This window comes from Acinonyx jubatus, chromosome B3, assembly GCF_027475565.1.
Source record: "Acinonyx jubatus isolate Ajub_Pintada_27869175 chromosome B3, VMU_Ajub_asm_v1.0, whole genome shotgun sequence".
Taxonomy (NCBI): domain Eukaryota; kingdom Metazoa; phylum Chordata; class Mammalia; order Carnivora; family Felidae; genus Acinonyx; species Acinonyx jubatus.
Genome location: NC_069386.1, coordinates 31,238,688 through 31,256,758, shown reverse-complemented (window position 1 = coordinate 31,256,758; position 18,071 = coordinate 31,238,688). Strand labels below are relative to the sequence as shown.

The 18,071-nt window shown below is 54.2% G+C and overlaps 1 protein-coding gene across 9 annotated transcripts in view; it reads left to right on the top strand.

The window, feature by feature from the left end:
* CCDC33 (coiled-coil domain containing 33) overlaps positions 1-18,071 on the top strand; it is a 113,987-nt gene that overhangs the window by 28,628 nt on the left and 67,288 nt on the right. For 8 of the 9 annotated variants that reach the window (XR_008299039.1, XR_008299038.1, XR_008299040.1 and 5 more), the window contains 3 exons: positions 12,002-12,135; positions 16,196-16,305; positions 17,871-17,987. The exons of the other annotated variant lie outside the window; for it this stretch is intronic. Coding sequence is in view for 4 of the 8 variants with exons in the window: in XM_053223729.1 (XP_053079704.1) it covers positions 12,002-12,135; positions 16,196-16,305; positions 17,871-17,987 (361 nt within the window). In the remaining 4 variants the exon portion in view is untranslated. The remainder of the gene's footprint in view (positions 1-12,001; positions 12,136-16,195; positions 16,306-17,870; positions 17,988-18,071) is intronic. 9 annotated transcript variants of the gene reach the window in all.

The window sequence follows — 18,071 nt, the reverse complement described above, 5'->3', positions numbered from 1 at the left end:
CCAGCCCCGGGGGTGCTAATGAGATGCAAATGACAGCAGAAGGGAGGGCTTCTGAGAAGGAAGGCCCAGCTGTCAGGAACCTGAAAGAGGCTTTTGCAGCGAGCCCCCAGCCCCAGGCAGGAACCCCAAAGGGACGACCCAGACCCTCAGAAGCCAGAAGCCCTGGGAAGAATCTGATGTGCCCTGGATGTCTGATTCCAGATACGCCATTAATAAAGCAGACCACAGGCATGAGAAGCCAGTCCCCCTAAGCGTTCCTTCCTCTCACGATGAATGTTGCAATGCTTAAAGTATATAGGGTATATATTTAATATATATTAATAATATTGATCTTCCATAGTCTTTCAAAACACTTTTTCTCATCATTCTCATGCCTGTGTTTCTGGTGCCCTCAGCTTGGTCTCCTGGCTGAGCCTCCTGCTCTCTGCCATCCCTAGGGGTCTCACCTCTGGGGCTTCCTGTCCCTGCCTAGTTCTGCTCTCTCTCTGGGTCTGTTGCATCCCCAGCAGGCCGACCTGTGGGGACAATGGTGGAGTAGGAGTTAAAGCACAGGCCTAAGAGTACCCCGGAGTCATTTACTCATTCAGCCCATTAGTGGGGAGCTGAAGAGAACTCAGGTCTAATGATGGGGACTCCCTAGCTGGGGGCTTGGTCACTTCACTCCTGTGCAGGCTCCAGCCTCAAGCCGATCTAGTATAATAGAGCACACCTCTCGCCGTGATTGACCCAGACCAAGAAGTCCACGTGGCTCATCTTGTGGTTCCAACTCTTTCCATCTGAGCCATTGACCTGCTTCCAGTCTGACCCCTCTACTCCTCTGAAATAGCTTTCTCTAAAATGACGGCTGTGCTTGACCCCATTACGTCCGCTGGGCATCTCATCTTTCCAGATGCTGGCCTGTCCCAGGTTTCAACCCTTGGTCGTCCTCTTCCTCTGTACTGTCTGCATAACATCCTCATCCTGCTGTCAGTAGTCGTATTCCTCCCCCCACCCCAACGTCCCCCCCCCCCAACTCCATCCCCGAGTCCTGTAAATGTGTCTTCTGTATCTGAAATCTGGCTGCTTCTCTCTGCCGGCTCGCCCCACCTTAAGCTTCTGCACTTTTCTCTTCTTAGCACATCTGATCTTACCCATCTTCAAACCCCAAGGGTTCTCACTGCTCCCAGGGTAAAGAGGATTCTAGACCCAGCAAGGTTGGGTCCTTGCGGCCCCCTCCAGATCCCCAGCAGCATGACTCCCATCTCCCTTTCTTCGCTCCAGCTGTACCACGTGTCTATCTCTCAGTTCTCTGAGCAGACCCTGTTTCCTCTCTCCCTAGGCCTTTCAGGATCCCTCCCCCAGAACATTCTCCGTTCCCCTCCCCTCTTTGGATCCCAGCTAAATCACCTCCTCCAGGAGGTCCCCCCTGACCTCCCAGACCAGGCCAAAGTTTCCTACATTCCACGCCTCCCTGGGACTTTTTACTTCTGCAGTGTCACAGCTGGCCTCACAAGTTTGATGTGCTTTCATGGGATTCCTGGCTTACTCTTCCTCGAACCTACCCCCATAGTGGCCCTCTAGTTCAACAAGTGACCACCAGGTCTGTATTGCTCCCCATTCTATCCCTACTATTTAACACAGCACCCAGAGCATAGGAGGCTGTCAATAACTGTTGAATGAATCCCCATTTCTAGCTTACTCTGTGACTTTGGGAAGGTTCCTTGTCCTCTCATTGCTCAAATGCCTCTCCCAGGAAGCTGCCTCAGAGGGCTGTATGGATGGGGAGCCAGTAGGAGATGCTGACAGGTGTGAAGTATGACACAGAGTAAAGGTTACCCCCAGTGCCCACGGTGGGCATGGAAGATCTGTCAGAAGAAAGCGGTGGGGCAGTGGAGAAAAGCGAGAATGGGATCAGGAAACCCCAGAATCTGGCTCACTGCCCCTGACAGGGTAGTCCCTGTCCCTCTCTGAGTCTTAGTCTTCCCGTGGCCAGGATGTCTATTCTGGTCTCTGTGCTGTTTCAAGGCTTGCCAAGCTGATTCGTGCTCTGGCCTGGGAAATAGTGTCCGTTCTTAAGAGACAACAAGAGCCCCAGCTGTACATGCAAGACAGATTCCAAGTCCAGGTCTGCTGGGCCAGTGCCCGGGCCCCAGGTCTCCCCTGACCGATCTGAGCCTGAGCAGTGCCCAACACCTGCCTCCTGGCCTGGCACAGAGAGACCTGCCAGTCAGAGCCCAGCAGGGACCAGGAAGGCAGTAGCCCTGACAGGTGGGGGGGTGCCCTCACAGGCAGGGTCTGGGGAAGGGGTCAGCCAGGAGACATCCTGTGGGGTTCTAACCCTCGGCCAAAGGATTGGTGGCTGGGTTGCCAGTTGGCAGTGGCTGCTCTGACCGCCTGCTGCCCAGAGCTAAGGAACAGGGCTGGAGCCAGGACCGGGAGGGGAAAGGCTGCTTCCTCTGTGCACGTGGGGGAAGGCTTGGCCGGAGCCACAGTGGGCGGGGCAGAGCACAGGTCAGAGCCAGTGAGTCATATTTGGAGGATCTTTGGTTTTCTTGGGTGAGCCTGAGAGCCCTGACCCTGGTCCCAGACTGAGACTGACCTTGGTCATACGCTGAGCCCTGACTCCGGTCATAGACTGAGCCCTAATCACACACTGGGCCCCTACCCTGACCACAGACAGAGCTCTGACCCTAGTGACTAATTGGAGAAAGTACTGAAAGTAAGACAATTGTGTAAGGTCCTCGTAGGAGAAGGTTAAAGGTCATATTTACCAAGTGCCTACCATGTACTTGGCATATATGCTAGGAATGCGTGTGTTTGTCTATGTGTGTGTACGTGTGTGTGTGTGGTATGTATGTGCTTCCCATAATTTAATCATCACTTAGTCCTTTGAGCTAGGTAAAATATTATCCCCATTTTGCAGATGAGGTCACTAAGGGCTCAGCAGATTTCTGTGAGGTGGCCAGAGTCACAGAACTATAGTGCATACCCAAGCCAGGATCCAGGATTCCAAAATCTAAAAGCTTTTTCAACCTCACTCCCTGACTTGATCCTCATGCAGTGGTTGCCCCTCTTAGAAGGGGTGTTGGCCTCAGGGTCCTAACCCAGACTTCCAGAGGAGATCCAGTGAGCAGTCTGAAGACCCTTCCTGGGATCTGGATTGCCCACACCTTCCCCCCGCCTGGCTGTGAGCCTTGGCCAAAGGCTCCAGAGGGCAGGGATTTGGGCAGAGTGGGTGGAGGCCTGGCATGACTCATAGGTGACCCGTGAGCTTGTCTCAGCAGCCAGAGGGCTGGGCTCAGCAAAAATAACAAAAATACACACAGTGACAGTGAGCATGGGACAGTGCCAGGAAAAAAGCAGCCCCCATTTGCTGATGGTGGCCCACGCTGAGCTCACACAGAGCTCGGTTCTTCTGCACCCTGGCTCTAATACAGCAGCCCTGGCAGGCAGGTTGCATTAGCCCCATGTGATGGCCAAAGAGGTCAAGACCCAGGGAAGTGAAGGGACTTGTCTGGTTGGCCAGTAAGAATGGAGCAGATAAAGATAAGTGTCTCTGTTTGGCCACTAGTGACTCTCTCTGGTAGAGGCCAAGGTTCCTTCCCTTCCAGCAGGATGCTTGTGGGAAAAGGCACAGCATGGGGGAGAAGGCCCTGGAGAGGCCTGAGAATCTCGGGTCTTATCTCCCCTGCAGAGTCCCCAGCCTATGGTGTGGCCAGACCTCTCCACACCTTCTCCAAATGATGTCAGTCCCTTGAGGCTCAGAGCCTCAGAATTTTTGTTCAGTGAGAACGGCCTTGTATCCCAGAGCTGTAAACACAGCTGGTGTCAGTGGTTAAAAGGGGAGGGTTGCCTGAGACCGTCCCCCGCCCCCCCCCCCCCGCAAGCCAGACTGAATCCATAAGGATCTTTCCAGATGTTCCCCTATCACCGCCATGCGGGGCCCCTGAGGTCCTTCTCATGCCCGAAACACTTATTCAGACCCAAAAAGCATGGGCTCTTCTGCAGAGGCACTGGAATCCTGGAGGGCAGCCCAAGAGGCCAATGCGTACCAAGAGAAGCAAGTTTTAATGGGGAGATTTCAGGCAACGAGGCAGGCCAGTGGGGAGCTTTCCTGGTGTCCTCATTGTATAACACACAGGCTGTCTCGGCTGCTTATTTCTAAGCACGGGCAAAGCTGCTGACAGGGCCCCTCCTTCCCCCACCCCTGCCTCTGGGGCATCACAGATGGCCAGGAAGTGGGGTCCCCCCTTGGGGCTTTGACTGGCTTCTGTGCCCCTTGCTTCCCACCTCAGGCTTCCAGGTCAGATGCTGCATGGTCTGGCATCCATCAAAGAGGGAGGCAGGCTACTGGGCAGGGAACTGGGGCTTGGGGTCCAGTTCAGCTCCTCCTGCCCTTGTGCTGTCTCCCTACACGCAGTGAGCTTCCATCAGAGGGAGGGGCACCGGGGGCAGCAAAGTCAGTGTCTTCAGGCCTGAGGAGCCAGCTCCACAGATGCTGAAAGCAGCCAGTGTGTGAGACCAAGTCAAGAGCGCAGGGCTCCTTCGGGGAAGCAGCCCCCAGTCAGTCCCTCAGGTTCCTGCCGTGGAGGACTGTAGGCTTGGGTTGTGGGCTGTCTCTGTTTTTCATGAGAAGTCAGAAATCCACATTGTTGTGTGAAATTAGCCAGTTTCTACACACAGACCAAACACCTCTGCGCAGCTGAATCTCTGGGCCTCACGTCATGTCTTCTCCTGATCCCTCCACCCATTCAGACTCAGCCTCCAACTTGGCCAGCTGTCCTCTTCTCCCAGGGGCCTCCCCGTGGGGACCCACTCTCTATATGTGTCTCAGAGGCACATCCCCCTTCCTGAAGCCCCCTCTTTCTTCGCTTCCAGGACGAGCCCCCTTTGATTCCCTCTTCTCTCTGGCCACTCCTCTGTGGGATCCTTTCACCCCATACCCGGTCAATGTTGGTGCTCCCTGTTTAGTCCTTGGCATCTCCCTGGATCCCTCATTCCCCCCCACCCCCTGAAGATCTCCCTCATCCCAGGCTACCCCCAAGCCCTGTCCTGAAGGTCCAGGAATGTCTAGCTCCAGCCCAGTCCTCTCTCCTGCCCTGTAGCCCCATGGACCCACCAGCCGATGTATACTCCACCTCAGACTCAGCCTTCCCAAACTGGCCTTCTCGTCCCCTTCCCCCCTGCCCCCCTGGGGCTCACCATCCATCCAGAAGCCTGTGAGATATGGAACACTGCCTTGAGCTCAGAGATGTTTAAAGGATGAGCCCACGCAGCACGGTAGGGCTGAGACTCAAACCCACAGCCTGTGAGCCTGAACACTAATCCACTCTCTCCAGCCTTCAGCATGACTGGCCCAGAAATGCTCAGGAGGCTGTGGGGTTTTATCCCTGGGGAGGGCAGGCGGTGGCTGCCCCCAAACAAAGGTAGGGGCAGATTTGCTGGCCCTGAGTGGGGAGAAAGGTTGATTGTCCTGTATCTCCCTCCCTGTGACCTGTTGCCTGACTTTCGGGCAGCTCTGGGGCCTGTGGAAAGTGCCGTGTACATGCTAGGGTGCCCTGGGGGTGTTGGAGAAGCAGGGCTTGGGGCCAGCCTGTGACTATGACTGGGGGCCCTTAGGATGTCAGTGTGGCAGGAAAACCAGACCCAGGATCCGGCCCTGGGGCCCCAGGGCCTTCGGGGAGCCCAGTCCCCGCAGCTGGGCTCTGCTTCCCTCCCTTTGAGGATGTACTTGGGCTTAGAACTTGAGATCTGAACCCTCGTCCCAGCCCAACAGCTGCTTCTGAGGCAGTACTGAGAAGCTGCCCCAGATTAGAGCAGGTTCCCAGCAGTCTGGGCCAGGGGCCTGGCCTAGCAGAGCTGGAGAGGAAAGGAAGGTTCTTCCACACCTTCCCCCATTCAGTAAACATTTGCTGGGTCCCACTGTGCCTAGGTGGGAACTGGAAACAGCTTCAGCAGTGACAAGACAAGCCCTTGAGGGGCTCACCTAGCGCGCGCGCGTGTGTGTGTGTGTGTGTGTGTGTGTGTGGTGGGGGTACTAAACAGATAATACCCACCTGTCCTTTGCCCACAGTCTCCCAAGGCAGAGGGCGACTGAGCAGGCTCCAGACCCCAGCCAGCACTTGGGTATTTGGGCCCCTTGGGAAGGCTGGTCTCTTGAGAAGGGGGCAGGAGGCAGGGCTCTATGTCTGAGATGCCAGACTCAGAATGTGGACCATACACCATACAAGTTAGGCCAGAGACAAGAATGAGAGTGATTCAGGTCATTCTCCTGAGGTTGGGAAGTTCACCTATATGTCTGTCCACATTCCTCCTGTGCTAAGGCTACATCCATGAGAAGTTGATACTCAGAGAGGGGGTGTTCAGAGTGATCAAGAAGGATCTCAAGTCATGGAGAGACCTCCCAGGGCTGTTTCACCCAGGCCTATACCTTGCCAAGGGACTATCATTTCATCCCGTAGGGCCATGGTATTTCCTAGCCAGCTGTACCCTCTCCCTTCCTAAGAAGATGCTTCTCTGGGCCCCTCGCCAAGCTAGGCCACAGGGTTGACCGCAGCTGGACACTCCAGAGGCTGGCAGGTAACAGTTGCCCATGCACCACCTCCTGCTTCCATGGAGAGAAAAGTTTTCCCTAGAAAACCAGGAAATCCTCCCTGGGAGAGGATGCAGGGTATGACCATGCCCAACAGACTGGAGCTTGAGTCTGGCTTTGCACCCATCACAAAATTCTGTGGGGTGAGGTTTTGCCCTGGGTTGTATGGACCGAATCCCCCTGCCCTGCTGCCTCCCTGAGCATGGAGAGAGGTGCGTGGTTGACCCTGAGGGGCTCCCCTGAGAACAATGGGATTATTTCAGATGAAGTATGGGTAGGAAAGTGAGGAGCAGAATTCTTGTTTTGTAGAAAGAATTTTCCCTCTACCGGAGTGCTCGTTTCTGATTTCCAGGGCAGCACCCGCCCCCTGTGGGAAGGTACGGGGTGGGTGGGGGGGGAGCAGCCATGCCCATGTGGACGGGGAGTTGGCTGGCCTCCAGTGCTCCAGAGTCGGTTGTTCCTTAAATCGAGGCCCACCTATAGTGGTGTAGCACCATCAACAATTAGTGATGGTTCATTAGAGTCCAATTAATAAATGAAACCCAGGATGAGAGCCATTGCTTTGCTGAGAATAACAGCCCTTCTTATGCCTCAAGTGGCATCCTCCCAAGAGCTCAAAATCCATAAGAACCAGCTGTACTGGGGGCTGGGTGGGGGGCACACATGGAGGGGGGATGTTGATGGTGATGGGCTATTGTCTGGTACGGTGGGAGGGGGAGAGAAAGGAGCTTCAGACCAGACATTCCTGCCTGGGGTCTTAGCTCCTCTTTTGAGGAAGCCTTCTTGCCCAGCAATCCCAGGGGAGCCTGGCCAAGGCCAGAGGTGAGAAGGCAGGGCTTTCTCCTCCTTCCTGTCTGGCCTCAGAGGACAATGCACATGCGTGTGGAGAGAAGAGGGCTGGAAAAGGCACGAGGTCAGGGAGGACCACAAGCCTCCCTGTTGTCTCTGACTGCCCCAACCCATGTCCCAACACACTGACCCTGGGTCAGCCAGCCATGCCCTCCCCAGACCTGTTCACGGCTCCTCAAAGCCTCAGGCTCTATCCTCCGATTGGAAAAGTTCTCCTCTCTGTCTGTTCAAGCCCTGCATCCTCCAGGAAACCTTGCCTCCCCAGTCCAGCCCAGGCAGGGTCACAAACCCAAGAATCCAGCCTTTGACCACCCCATTCAGGTGACCACCTCTGCAGGGGCCAACGCTCCCATTCTACCCCTGTTGCATAAGGCTGGAGACCTGGGCAGGGGACAGGTCATTGTTTTTTTTGTGCCCTCCAGGGATGGAAGGAGGTCCATGCCTGGGAGTCTGGCTGCCTCAGACTTCTGGGGGATGGGGAGGCTGGCCTTCCTGGCCCAGAGGCTGACATGGAGAGTGCAAGTAGAGGGGAACTGCGCTGCCTTCTCAGGACAGAATGGGGTCCAGTCATGACACACTGGGCATCTGGCCTTAAGGAATCTTAGTCTGAACCTGTTTCCTCACCTGCCTCTAAGTTTCCCAGGTGAGCAAGTGATAGGGTTGTGGAGGACCCGGTCAAAAGATTACAAGGCCTCTTGTTCTCCCATCCATCTATGTAAAGGTTCTGCCCTTCATCCATCTTCATTCTGCCCAAGCATCTCCTTCCTTGGGGCTTCTGGGAACATCCTTCTGGTCTTCCAGGATTCCGGGTCCTGCCTAGCCAGGACCCCTGCAGCCAGAACAGGTCCAAATTAGGGTCCTCCCTTTCCCCCTGATACCCTAGGGGCTGCCCTGGGATCAACACTCAGGACAAGCAGGTGGTCTGCATCCTGAGCTTCCAAAGCCCTGGACCCTGTCAAGGCCAGACTTTGACATTTGTTCATGCTCTGACACCTTGAGGAGTGTGGGAGACCAAGCAGACAGGCAGGGCAAGTGCAGGGGGTGGGCTTAGAGAACTGGGAGGCAGCTTGAGGGCTGGTATGTGGAGGAGGGTATGGAGATGGGGTAATGTGTGGCACACAGACCTCCCTGGGGAAGCCTGTGTGTCCGTGCACACACGTGCACGGGCTGGTGGAGGGGCTGGTCAGGGGAGCCTTCCTGGAGGCAGGGACAATGGCACACCCCCCACCCCTAGAGGTATACATGCTCTAGAGGGCATTTCAGAGGATGGGTGGAGGGCGGGGGAATGGCTCAGGAGCCTGTACTCACCACCCCATCAGTGCCCTGTACTTTCCCACTGCTCACCTCACCGACGGCCTCTGGGGCCAGACAACGGTCTCCCTTCGTGACAGTGTAGAAGGAAAGCAAAAAATCCGGCTTCTTCCCTCCCACTCACAGATGTGCTTGGGCCTGGCCCCCACCCCCTGCTTGGGTGGGAGCCCAAGGGCCTCCTGGCAGCTTTGTCAAACACACACATACCCCTCCAGTGCGCTGGGGGGTGGGCCTGGTAGGGAGGGGTTTCTGTTTCTTGGCAGCTTAGGACCCAGGATTGCTAAACTGTACCCCTGAACCCAACCCCAGTTCCATCCTGGTATGACTGCTCCTCCCATGACTGGATTAAGTCTAAGCCCCTGACAGCAGGCTCCCAGCCTGAAGCACCCAGCAGCTCCCCCAGGGCCTGCCTACGAGATCCAGGCCAGGGCTCTAAGGATCGGAGGGAGGATCCCGCTCTTATAGTAAGCTATATGGAGGCAGGTCCTGGAGAGGTCCCCTGGGCTCGGAAGCTTCCCTGGGAGACCTGAGCCCCATCACGGGCCAGGGGTCCTACAACCTAGCCTTCCATGTGCCCAGCTGAGAGGTGCAGAATGGGAACTAGGAGCAAGGAGTGAACTGGCCCCCTTCGCCCCTCTAGATCTCTCGTTTCTAGAATAGCATCAAGGCCTGAAGGAGTCAGCTGTGCCAGGAAAAGCCATTACCCTGACAGCCTCCCTCCACCTGCTAAAAGCCTCCCTCCTTCCCCTGGGGCCTCACCCCTCCTGAATTATTTCATCTCCACTCACCTAGCTCTGACAGACCTCTCCTGGTGAGAGAAGGGAGGAAAGGGATGCCTGCTTAACCCCTTCTATGCCTGAGCAGCGTCAGCGCCAGCAGGCTCCCTTGGCCTTGTCCATTGTCCTTCCCCATCTCTTTCCACCTGGAATCCCTCCTGCCGGCAAGAGGGAGACAGGCTGGCAAGTACAGGTCATGGGTTCCGACCTGCATTCTGTCACTGCACTGCTTGTGGTTCAGGTCCCTTGCTCACCCTCAGTCTGTCTGCTCTGAGCACTGGGTAGCCCCCAGGGACACAAAATACTGGGTGTCCATGTAGGAGCAGGTCAGATGTTTGGGGTGTAGAGGACTGACCTCATCCTTACATAGAGTGTAAGGCACAGAGGGGCAAGAGGAGGGGCTCAGACGGCACCCCTGAGTTAGCGGAGGTTAGCAAGTCAGGAGGCAGGGAGCTCCAACCCCTGCCAGCCTTGATGCCTTCTCCTCTCCAGCCTGGCAGCCTCCTTCACAGCCCCAGGCCAGAGGGGCCTTCTTCTCAGGTGTGCAGAGACGAAGTGTCTGGACCAGGGCTGAGTCTGGGAGGCACGCCCCTTATCATCCCAGCCCTCTCTCGGTGCTCCCCTGCCCCTGCCAGGCTGCCCTAGGTCAGCGACTTTTGAGAAACACCCAGCTTGTGTCATAAATGAGGGAATAACATGAACTGGGGCCTTCTGTGTGCCAAGAGCTTAACATGCTTTCTTCCCAGTCCTTATAACCACCCTGGGAGGGAGATCCCACCTACAGAGGAGGAAACTGAGGCTCAGAGAGGGCAGGTGGTCTGGTCAAGAGGTAACTGCGGCCTCAGACCCAGTTGTGTGTGGCTCTGAAGCCTGTCCTCTCCCCAGGACTCCATACCTTGGCCACGGCAGCCCGAGATCCTCAGAGGTAGACCCAGAGTTGGGGTCAAGATGGGGGGACACCAGGCCAATTAAAACAATTATGATGATTAAAAGGGCAATTAAAACGATTATGATGATTAGCACCATCATGATACTTAACAACACGTCAACTACTTTACACACATGAATTCATCTCATGCCCACAACCGCCCTGCATTATCAACCCCATTTCACAGGTGAAGGAAGTAACGTACCACAAGAGCACGTACCTTGACAAAGTCACACAGCTAATAAGGGGCAGAGCTGCGATTAGGAACTCCAGGGACCCTGTTGTCATCACCAGGCCACACTGTCTCTCAGCTGAAGCAGAGAGGAATCTCCAGCTGAGCCCTGGAGCTTGGAGACAGGACTCTTACAAGAATGGTTGTCCGCAGGAGTCCTGTAGACAATTGGGGAGCAAAGATCCAGACTGCTGTGTCACTCAAGTCCAGAGGCCAGAGGGAGCAGTGAGGACCAGGGGGCTCTGAAGGCTTCCTGGAGGGGAAGAACAGGGTGGGCTGGGAAGGCCACAGGCTGATTTAGCTACCATATGGGGCACTTTGGCTCTGAGTTTCTGGGCCAGCTCGCCTGCGCCACACTCCCTTTGGGGGCCTCCAGGGTAGGGCCAAGGCTGGTGAGGACACCATCTGTGCTTCTGCCTGGGGAACCATTGGTGCACAGCACCTCCCCCTCCTGAGTACATGGCGTGGCTCCCCCTGCTCCAGGCTCTCTGGGATGGCTCCTCACCCATGATTGCTGCAGTTAATGTAGCAGCGCTATTTACAGCCCCAACATAATAACCTCCTCAACAGAAGAAGTATTAACTCTCTTGCTGAACTGTTTGATGGCTCGGGAGCTCAGGGACATAAGTGTCAGATACCTGTGGGATGCACTGGGAAGCAGAGGGCCCAAGATCCCACCTCTCCTTGGACAGGCTGGCCCTGCACAACCCCTCACCGCCCCCCTGCCTTGCCCCGTGCCCAGCTCTAAGTGTCCAGCCCAGGGCCCTGCACGAAGTGGGTGCTGCAAAAGGCAGTAGTGTGCATGTGCTCCGTTGAAAAGGTTCAGAGCCCAGGAAGCTGGGCCGAGCCTTGGGAGTTGGGCCAGCAGCTTAGGGAAACGAAGGTCAAAGGAGAAGCCAGCCAGGCGGGCACCACACAGCCGCCCTGCCCAGAGACTTCCTCCCACTGAACAGAACCTAGAGAAGAGAGTCAGGATGGGGAGTCTATGCACACAGGCGCCTGCTGGGGAACCCTGCCAAGGCAGAGGGCAGGAAGTCAGACAGGCAAGGAGTCTACCCCCATTCCCATCCCCACCCTTGGGCTCGGGTGCCTGAGTCCACGTGAAGGCCTCAGCAGTGGCCGGAGAGACAGGGTGGTCCCCCAGGCGGTCAGGGCAGCCAAGGAGAGAGACCTGGCATCCCCTGGGCCTGGGATGACAAGAGTGTGTCTGCCTGGGAGGGAGCTCTCCATTCTCTGTCCACCCTTTGCTCAGATTTATGGACAATGTGTCTAGAAGGGGTGAGCAGCAGGCAGGACACCCTTCCTCTGACTCAGCCTGCTCCTCCCCTCCCCAGGGAAACCACATCTGAGGATGTGAAGGACCAGAACGCCAAGGCAGTCACATCTGTGACCACAGAGCCCACTGTAGCCCCCATCTGGGGGGACACGGTCAAAGTGGAGCTCCAAACTGAGGATGCGGGACAAGAAGGTGAGGTGGGGGCGAAACGTGGCTTGGCGTGCACGGGAGGGGTGTGAGGCAGAGGCAGGCTCCCTCTTGAGTCAGCTGGAAGCCACCTGAACACCTCTTTGGGCTCAGTTAAAAGCACTTTAAAGAAAAAAATTCATAATACTGTCACGCCTCATCTCCTCAGTCTGCTCGAAAAATGAGTTGTTCCACATAAATGAATTTCCCAGACAATGAAAGCTTATCTTTTTACGGCCGCTGTTATTATTTTCATGGTTGTTATTACTACCATCTCCCACTGAAATGGCACATTACAGCTTCCTGGTACATCCCCACACATCGCTCACTGGGAGCTCCTCCTGGGAGGAGCAGTGCTGTTCCCATTGCTTAGATGGGAACACTGAGTTTCAGGGAACTGGCCCAAGCTCAGGTAATCAATAAGTGGAGGACCTAGGATCAGCCATACACACTCTCGCTGAGGCTCCAGTGTTCTAGCTTTTTCCCTAGAATGGTTCCTTATCCTGCTTTGTCTCCTGGGCACTGCCCATTGTGAGACAGTGGTGTCCCTGTGCTTCCTGAGGGCCACGGGCCACTGTCATAGAAACCGCCTACTAGTTCCTCTGCCTCCACCCCCAGAAGCCTTTCCAGCTCCTGTCTTTCAGCAAATTCTAACACTGGAGGTGATTTAAGTTTTTCAAGGCAGGGCTTACACCGAAATCTCCAGGTACAGGTGTACATGAGTATGTGTGTGCACTTCGTGGTTTCCACTCTTGGGTGAGACCTGGGGCTGGGCACCCAGGAGTATTGACTGGCAGATGCCAGGACAGCTATGGGCACTGGCATCAGGCATAGTCAGCACAGACCCACAGGTGTGCACAGCGTCTGTGCTCTTATCCGGTCAGAAGAACCTCAAGTTCCTATCTTGCAGGTGGCCCTTCCCTCAGAGGACCGGCTTTACTTCCCCCCCTTGAAATCTCACCAGGGACTTAGAACTCCCGTCTGCCTCATAAAGAGCAGAAAGCCAGCTGCTAAAGATACAGGAAGATGAGAGACAGAGGGTGAGGAGGCCCATCAATAAAGGGGGACAGAGCCAATTCTGGGTCACACCAGACGATATTTTTCTGCCTCTAAAGGGGTAGGTGGGGCTCTTGGGATGAATTGAGAAAATGTGGAAGAGGACAAAAAATTGACCTAGGATTTCACGCATGTGCCTGTGTGCGCCTGAATGTGCATGTCTCTGTGAATGCCTGCCCGCTGGCTCGTATGTATGTGTGAACGTTGTGTGTGTGAGTACATGCTTGTGTCTGTACCCAGAGGCATGCATGTTTGTGTGTCATGTATGTGTGTATGTGTGTGTGTGTGTGTGCATGTATCTATGTGGCTGACAGGAAGTTAGGGTTTGTGGTGAGTAGACGTGGTCTGGGACCCCACCTTGAGCTCTGCACATGTCATGTAACTATAGGAAAGGACATGATGAGTCAGTGGCCTTGGGGCCCATCTGTGCAGCAGAGAGGGGACAGGACTCACTGCAGGAACAAGAGGGTAGCGAGGCCTCATGGGCAGGCAGGGAATATTGGCAGGTGCCTCTTTGCAGATTGAAGTAGCTGGATGCTCATTGGAACCTGGTTGGAACTGGTTGCTGTGGTGATGTCTGTGGTGGGGGTGGGGAGGTGGGGGCCAAGCCAAGAGGTGGAGGGAAGGGGGAGGGAGCTCAAGGAGGTGTTAATGAAAGCAAAGGGGAGTTGCAGACCCGTATCAGGGCCAAAGCAGGCAGGTGGCAGAAATGGCTTGTTGGCCACACAAAGGGGGCGGTGGGAGACTGGAGAGGCACAATGCCCGGAGAAGAAGCTGATGAAGCGTGTTTGTAGCATGGAGACAGGAACAGGGAGGGATGGCTGTCCATTCCCCCCAATCACAGCTCATCTGCTGGCTGCCCACACAGGGCTCCAAAGACTGGGGTAGGAGGAGGAAATGCAGGACACTCACCCCTTCTTCAGCTTCAGCAAATTCCAACCAGATTTAGGGACTCAGGGCCCATGCGTAGTGGCCATGAGGGGCTGCAGCCGCCATAGCTACTGATGAAGTTTTGGCTGGGAGCACTGGAATCCCCTAGCTGAATTTTTTTCAGTTCTGCCCAGGGCTCGGTGAGTATACAGAGCACTACAGATGGTTAATGAAGAGGAAAATAGTGACAGCTACAAGGAGCATTTGCTTAGACTTTCATAGCTTGAAAAACACATTTCCCTCCCCGCAACAATATTAGGAGAGAGACAACGATTTTCCTTTCTAAAATATTAACATTTTGCAGAGCAGGAAAATGAAGCTCAGAGAGGTTAAGTGACTGACAAAGGTCACAGAGCAAGTTGGCGTGTTTGTATTAGAAGCCAGGTCTTCTCATTCCAAACCTCTTGTCTTATTCTACTTCCTTCAAGGCAACCTCAGGTCTTTTGGATGCCCATTTCCACATTTCCCCTTCTTTCTTTCGAGCACAGATCCCACTTGGCCAGCTCTTGAGGGACTCCGACAAATGTATTTCCCTCTCTGTTTCCAGGGTAGCAGTGAGAAAAAAGAAGAAAGGAAGAGTAATTAGCAAAACTCTTCTCCTCCTCTGCCTCCTCCTCCTCTTCTTCCTCCTCCTCATCCTCCTCCATATGCTCCTCCAACAGTCATTTTTAAAATTCTTTTAATGTTTGTTTATTTTTGAGAGAGAGAGAGACAGAGAGACAGAGAGATAGAGTGCAAGCAGGGGTGGTGCAGAGAGAGAGGGAGACACAGAATTCGAAGCAGGCTCCAGGATCTGAGCTGTCAACACAGAGCCTGACGCGGGGCTTGAACTCACAAACTATGAGGTCATGACCTGAGCCAAAGCTGGACACTTAACCGACTGACCCACCCAGGTGACCCTCCATATGCTCATCCAAATGACCCACCCAGCTCCAAGTGACCCAGCCACACAGGGCTCCCAGACTGCTGAACCCGCCCCTCCAGCAGCTGTCCATGGTGCTGATGTGTCAAGAAAGAGGCAAAGAGCAAGGGGCTACCCCAGTCTCCATCAGGTACTCTCGTCCTTCCCATCCTCCCTTTTCCATTCTTCTCTAGATCTTTTAGATCCTTCCCTCCTCCATCTCTCTTATTCTCCTCCCTCCTCTTTTTTTCCTCCCTCCTCATCTCCTCTTCTCTCTCACACCATAGACTTCCAGAATGAAAAGATGCCTCCAGGGTTACAAGCCTAGCCTCTCCCATCAGCCATTTACTAGCTGTGTGATGGCGATCAAGTAATATAAACCTCTCTTAGCTCCACTGTCCACAGTTTAAAAACAGATGGTGATGCCTACTTGAGGGGTTGTGGTGGCGATTTGTTGGAATAATGACTCAGGAGCACCCATCCCCATGTCTTGCACACAGCAGGTGCTCACTAAGGAGCATTTCCATGATTATTTCTAAGTCATTGATGTTCTCAGAGTTCATCCTGAAGTTCATGCATTTTTTGACAAAATGTAGTCTCTTTAGAGGGAGTTTTCTAAGTGGTGCATTATTCTTAGTGTTAGACTAATTTTCATTTCCTTGAAGATATTTTATTGATATTGGAAGATTTCTTGAGCAAATCACTTTTCCTTACTGAGACTCAGTTTCCCCATTCACAACATGTGGGAGATAAGCCCTCCCCTTCCTGCCTGAGCTGCTGGTGAGAATGTCTTTGACTAAGGGAAGCGGCCTTATTCCTAGGAAGAGGTACTATTCCTGCTTGCGTGCATATCTCTGTGCCAGCTCATGTGTGTCTGTTGTGATGGGAGCTCCATACTGTGTGTGTCCATCTCTGGGCTGGGAGTTTCTGGACCACTGGACAGAATTGCATCTTTGGATCCCAACAGTACCTAGCACGGACACTTGCCCTGCACAGGAGCTCAAACAGTGCTTTTAAAGTTGTGTACATGTGTGTGTCCCACACATGTGTTGGTTCCTCAGCATGGCCCCTGCTCCCTGCTCTCAGCAATGTCTCACCTCCCACTGGCTCACCTCACCAGGGGTGACGCTGGTCCACTAAGCCCTGTTTTGACCTTGAGCTCATTTTTTCTCTCTTCAGATATGGTCCTCAAGGTGATGGACAATAAAAATAAAGAGGAGCTATTGTCCTATCAAATCCCCATCAAATACCTGAGTCTCTTCCACCCCTACCACTTTGAGCTGGTGAAGGTAAGTCAGGGCCCTGGGTGCTGGGCCCATGTGGGCCTGGAACAGGAGAGGAAGAACAGATGGTAACCACCCTCATGTGCCCAGCTATTCTCTCAGAGCCTCCCATGCTCACCGTACAGTAAGATAAGTCTTGGGTCTTATGAGACTCAGGAAGCACAGCTCCTGACAGGTAGACATGAACGATTTCCATGAGAAATTTGGAATTCTCCAAACTCATCTCTGTAAAACAGCCCAATAGCATAGAACATCTACTACATGAAATGAATACACCAATTAAAGATATATTCTGATTTCATGTATGTTAAAAGTGGGAATATATCTAAAAATCAAAGAAATACAGTATTTTCATAGTACCTACTGTGTTTCAGGTCCTGGGCTAGACACCATCTTTAATCATCAAGGTGAATTCTGTTTTGCACACATAGGACTGGGACCCAGAGAGAGGAATCCTCTCAACCTGGGTGAGAGAGCAAGTGAGTAGCAGAGTGGAGGGTGAGCCCAGGTCACGCTGTCTCTCAAGTCCGTTCTTTCTGTGCGGCCTCCACACACTGCTTTAGCAGGAAGAAGGCCCAGGAGAGTTGGGGTGTGTGGGAAAGAAAGTGCTCCCTGGAGTGCACCCCTCTTGTAGGGAACTTGACATGAGCCTGGAGAGGGGAGCCTCAGGGACCTCAGTCCATGGTCTGAACTTCCCAGACTAGCTGCCCTGCCCGCTCCCTCTCCCCCATGCCGATTGGTGGAAGGAAGAACTCACTCTTTGATTGCATGCTAGGCACTGGGCCAGAGATGAACAGAAGCATACTTTCCCCTCAGTGTGCACTCCAGACCCTATTATGGTTTGGCGGAAAGAACAATGTGACGCAAGATTGTCTGGGTTTCTATCCCAGGTCTGCCTCTTGCTAACAATATATCCATAGCAGCCGCTTAACCCCCTAGGCCTCTACTTCTCATTGGCAAAATAGAGACACTGAGCATGGCCATTTGGACAATTGAATGCAACAATGAGCATAAAGCCTCTAGTGAGGTACCTGGCACATTGTGGGTGCTCAGTTCAGGTCAGTTCCCCTCCTTTCCTCCCTCCCTGCTTCCCACCAGGTCCTGCGTTGATCCTCTTTCCAAGCACCACCTCAACCATGGCCTAGGGTCTTTACCTTCCTTATGCCCCTTCCATAAGCCTGGATGAGATACCTGGGGCAGACAGGGCCAGGAAGGCCCAGAGAAATTCATGACTCACCTGGAAGACAGTGCTTTAGCTGTGATTCTGTGATCATCACCCAGGCCTCCTGGCTCTCTGTCCACTTACAACCCAGGCCTTGTTATCACATCTTTACAGAGAGAGCAGGCAGGCAGTGGTCCTTGTGAGGGCGATGAAATATTCAAATAGAAAAGGGAAGATTTATTATATTGATCTTGGAAGGGCTCGCAGGGACCATGAGCTTTAATTATCAGCTCGGAGCCCCGGTGGAGCAATGCCAAGTGATTGTGTGCAGAGGGCTGGATTTATGGCCAGGGTCTGCCCCTTAGTCACTCTCCTTCTTGTGTGTCTTCTTCCCTTGCCCTGTCCCCAGCCTACCCAGTCTGGGAAAGCTGAGGAAGCCACTGCCAAGACCCAACTGTATGTGACCATCGTTCGGAAAGGCAGTTTCTTCCACCGCGACACCGGCAGCAACCACACTGCTCTGGAGGTGCCAGGACTGGAGCAGGGGGTGGGGGGTGAAGGGTCAAGCTTGGAGCAGACCCCAGGCCCTCCCTTTGGCCACCTCTGGTTA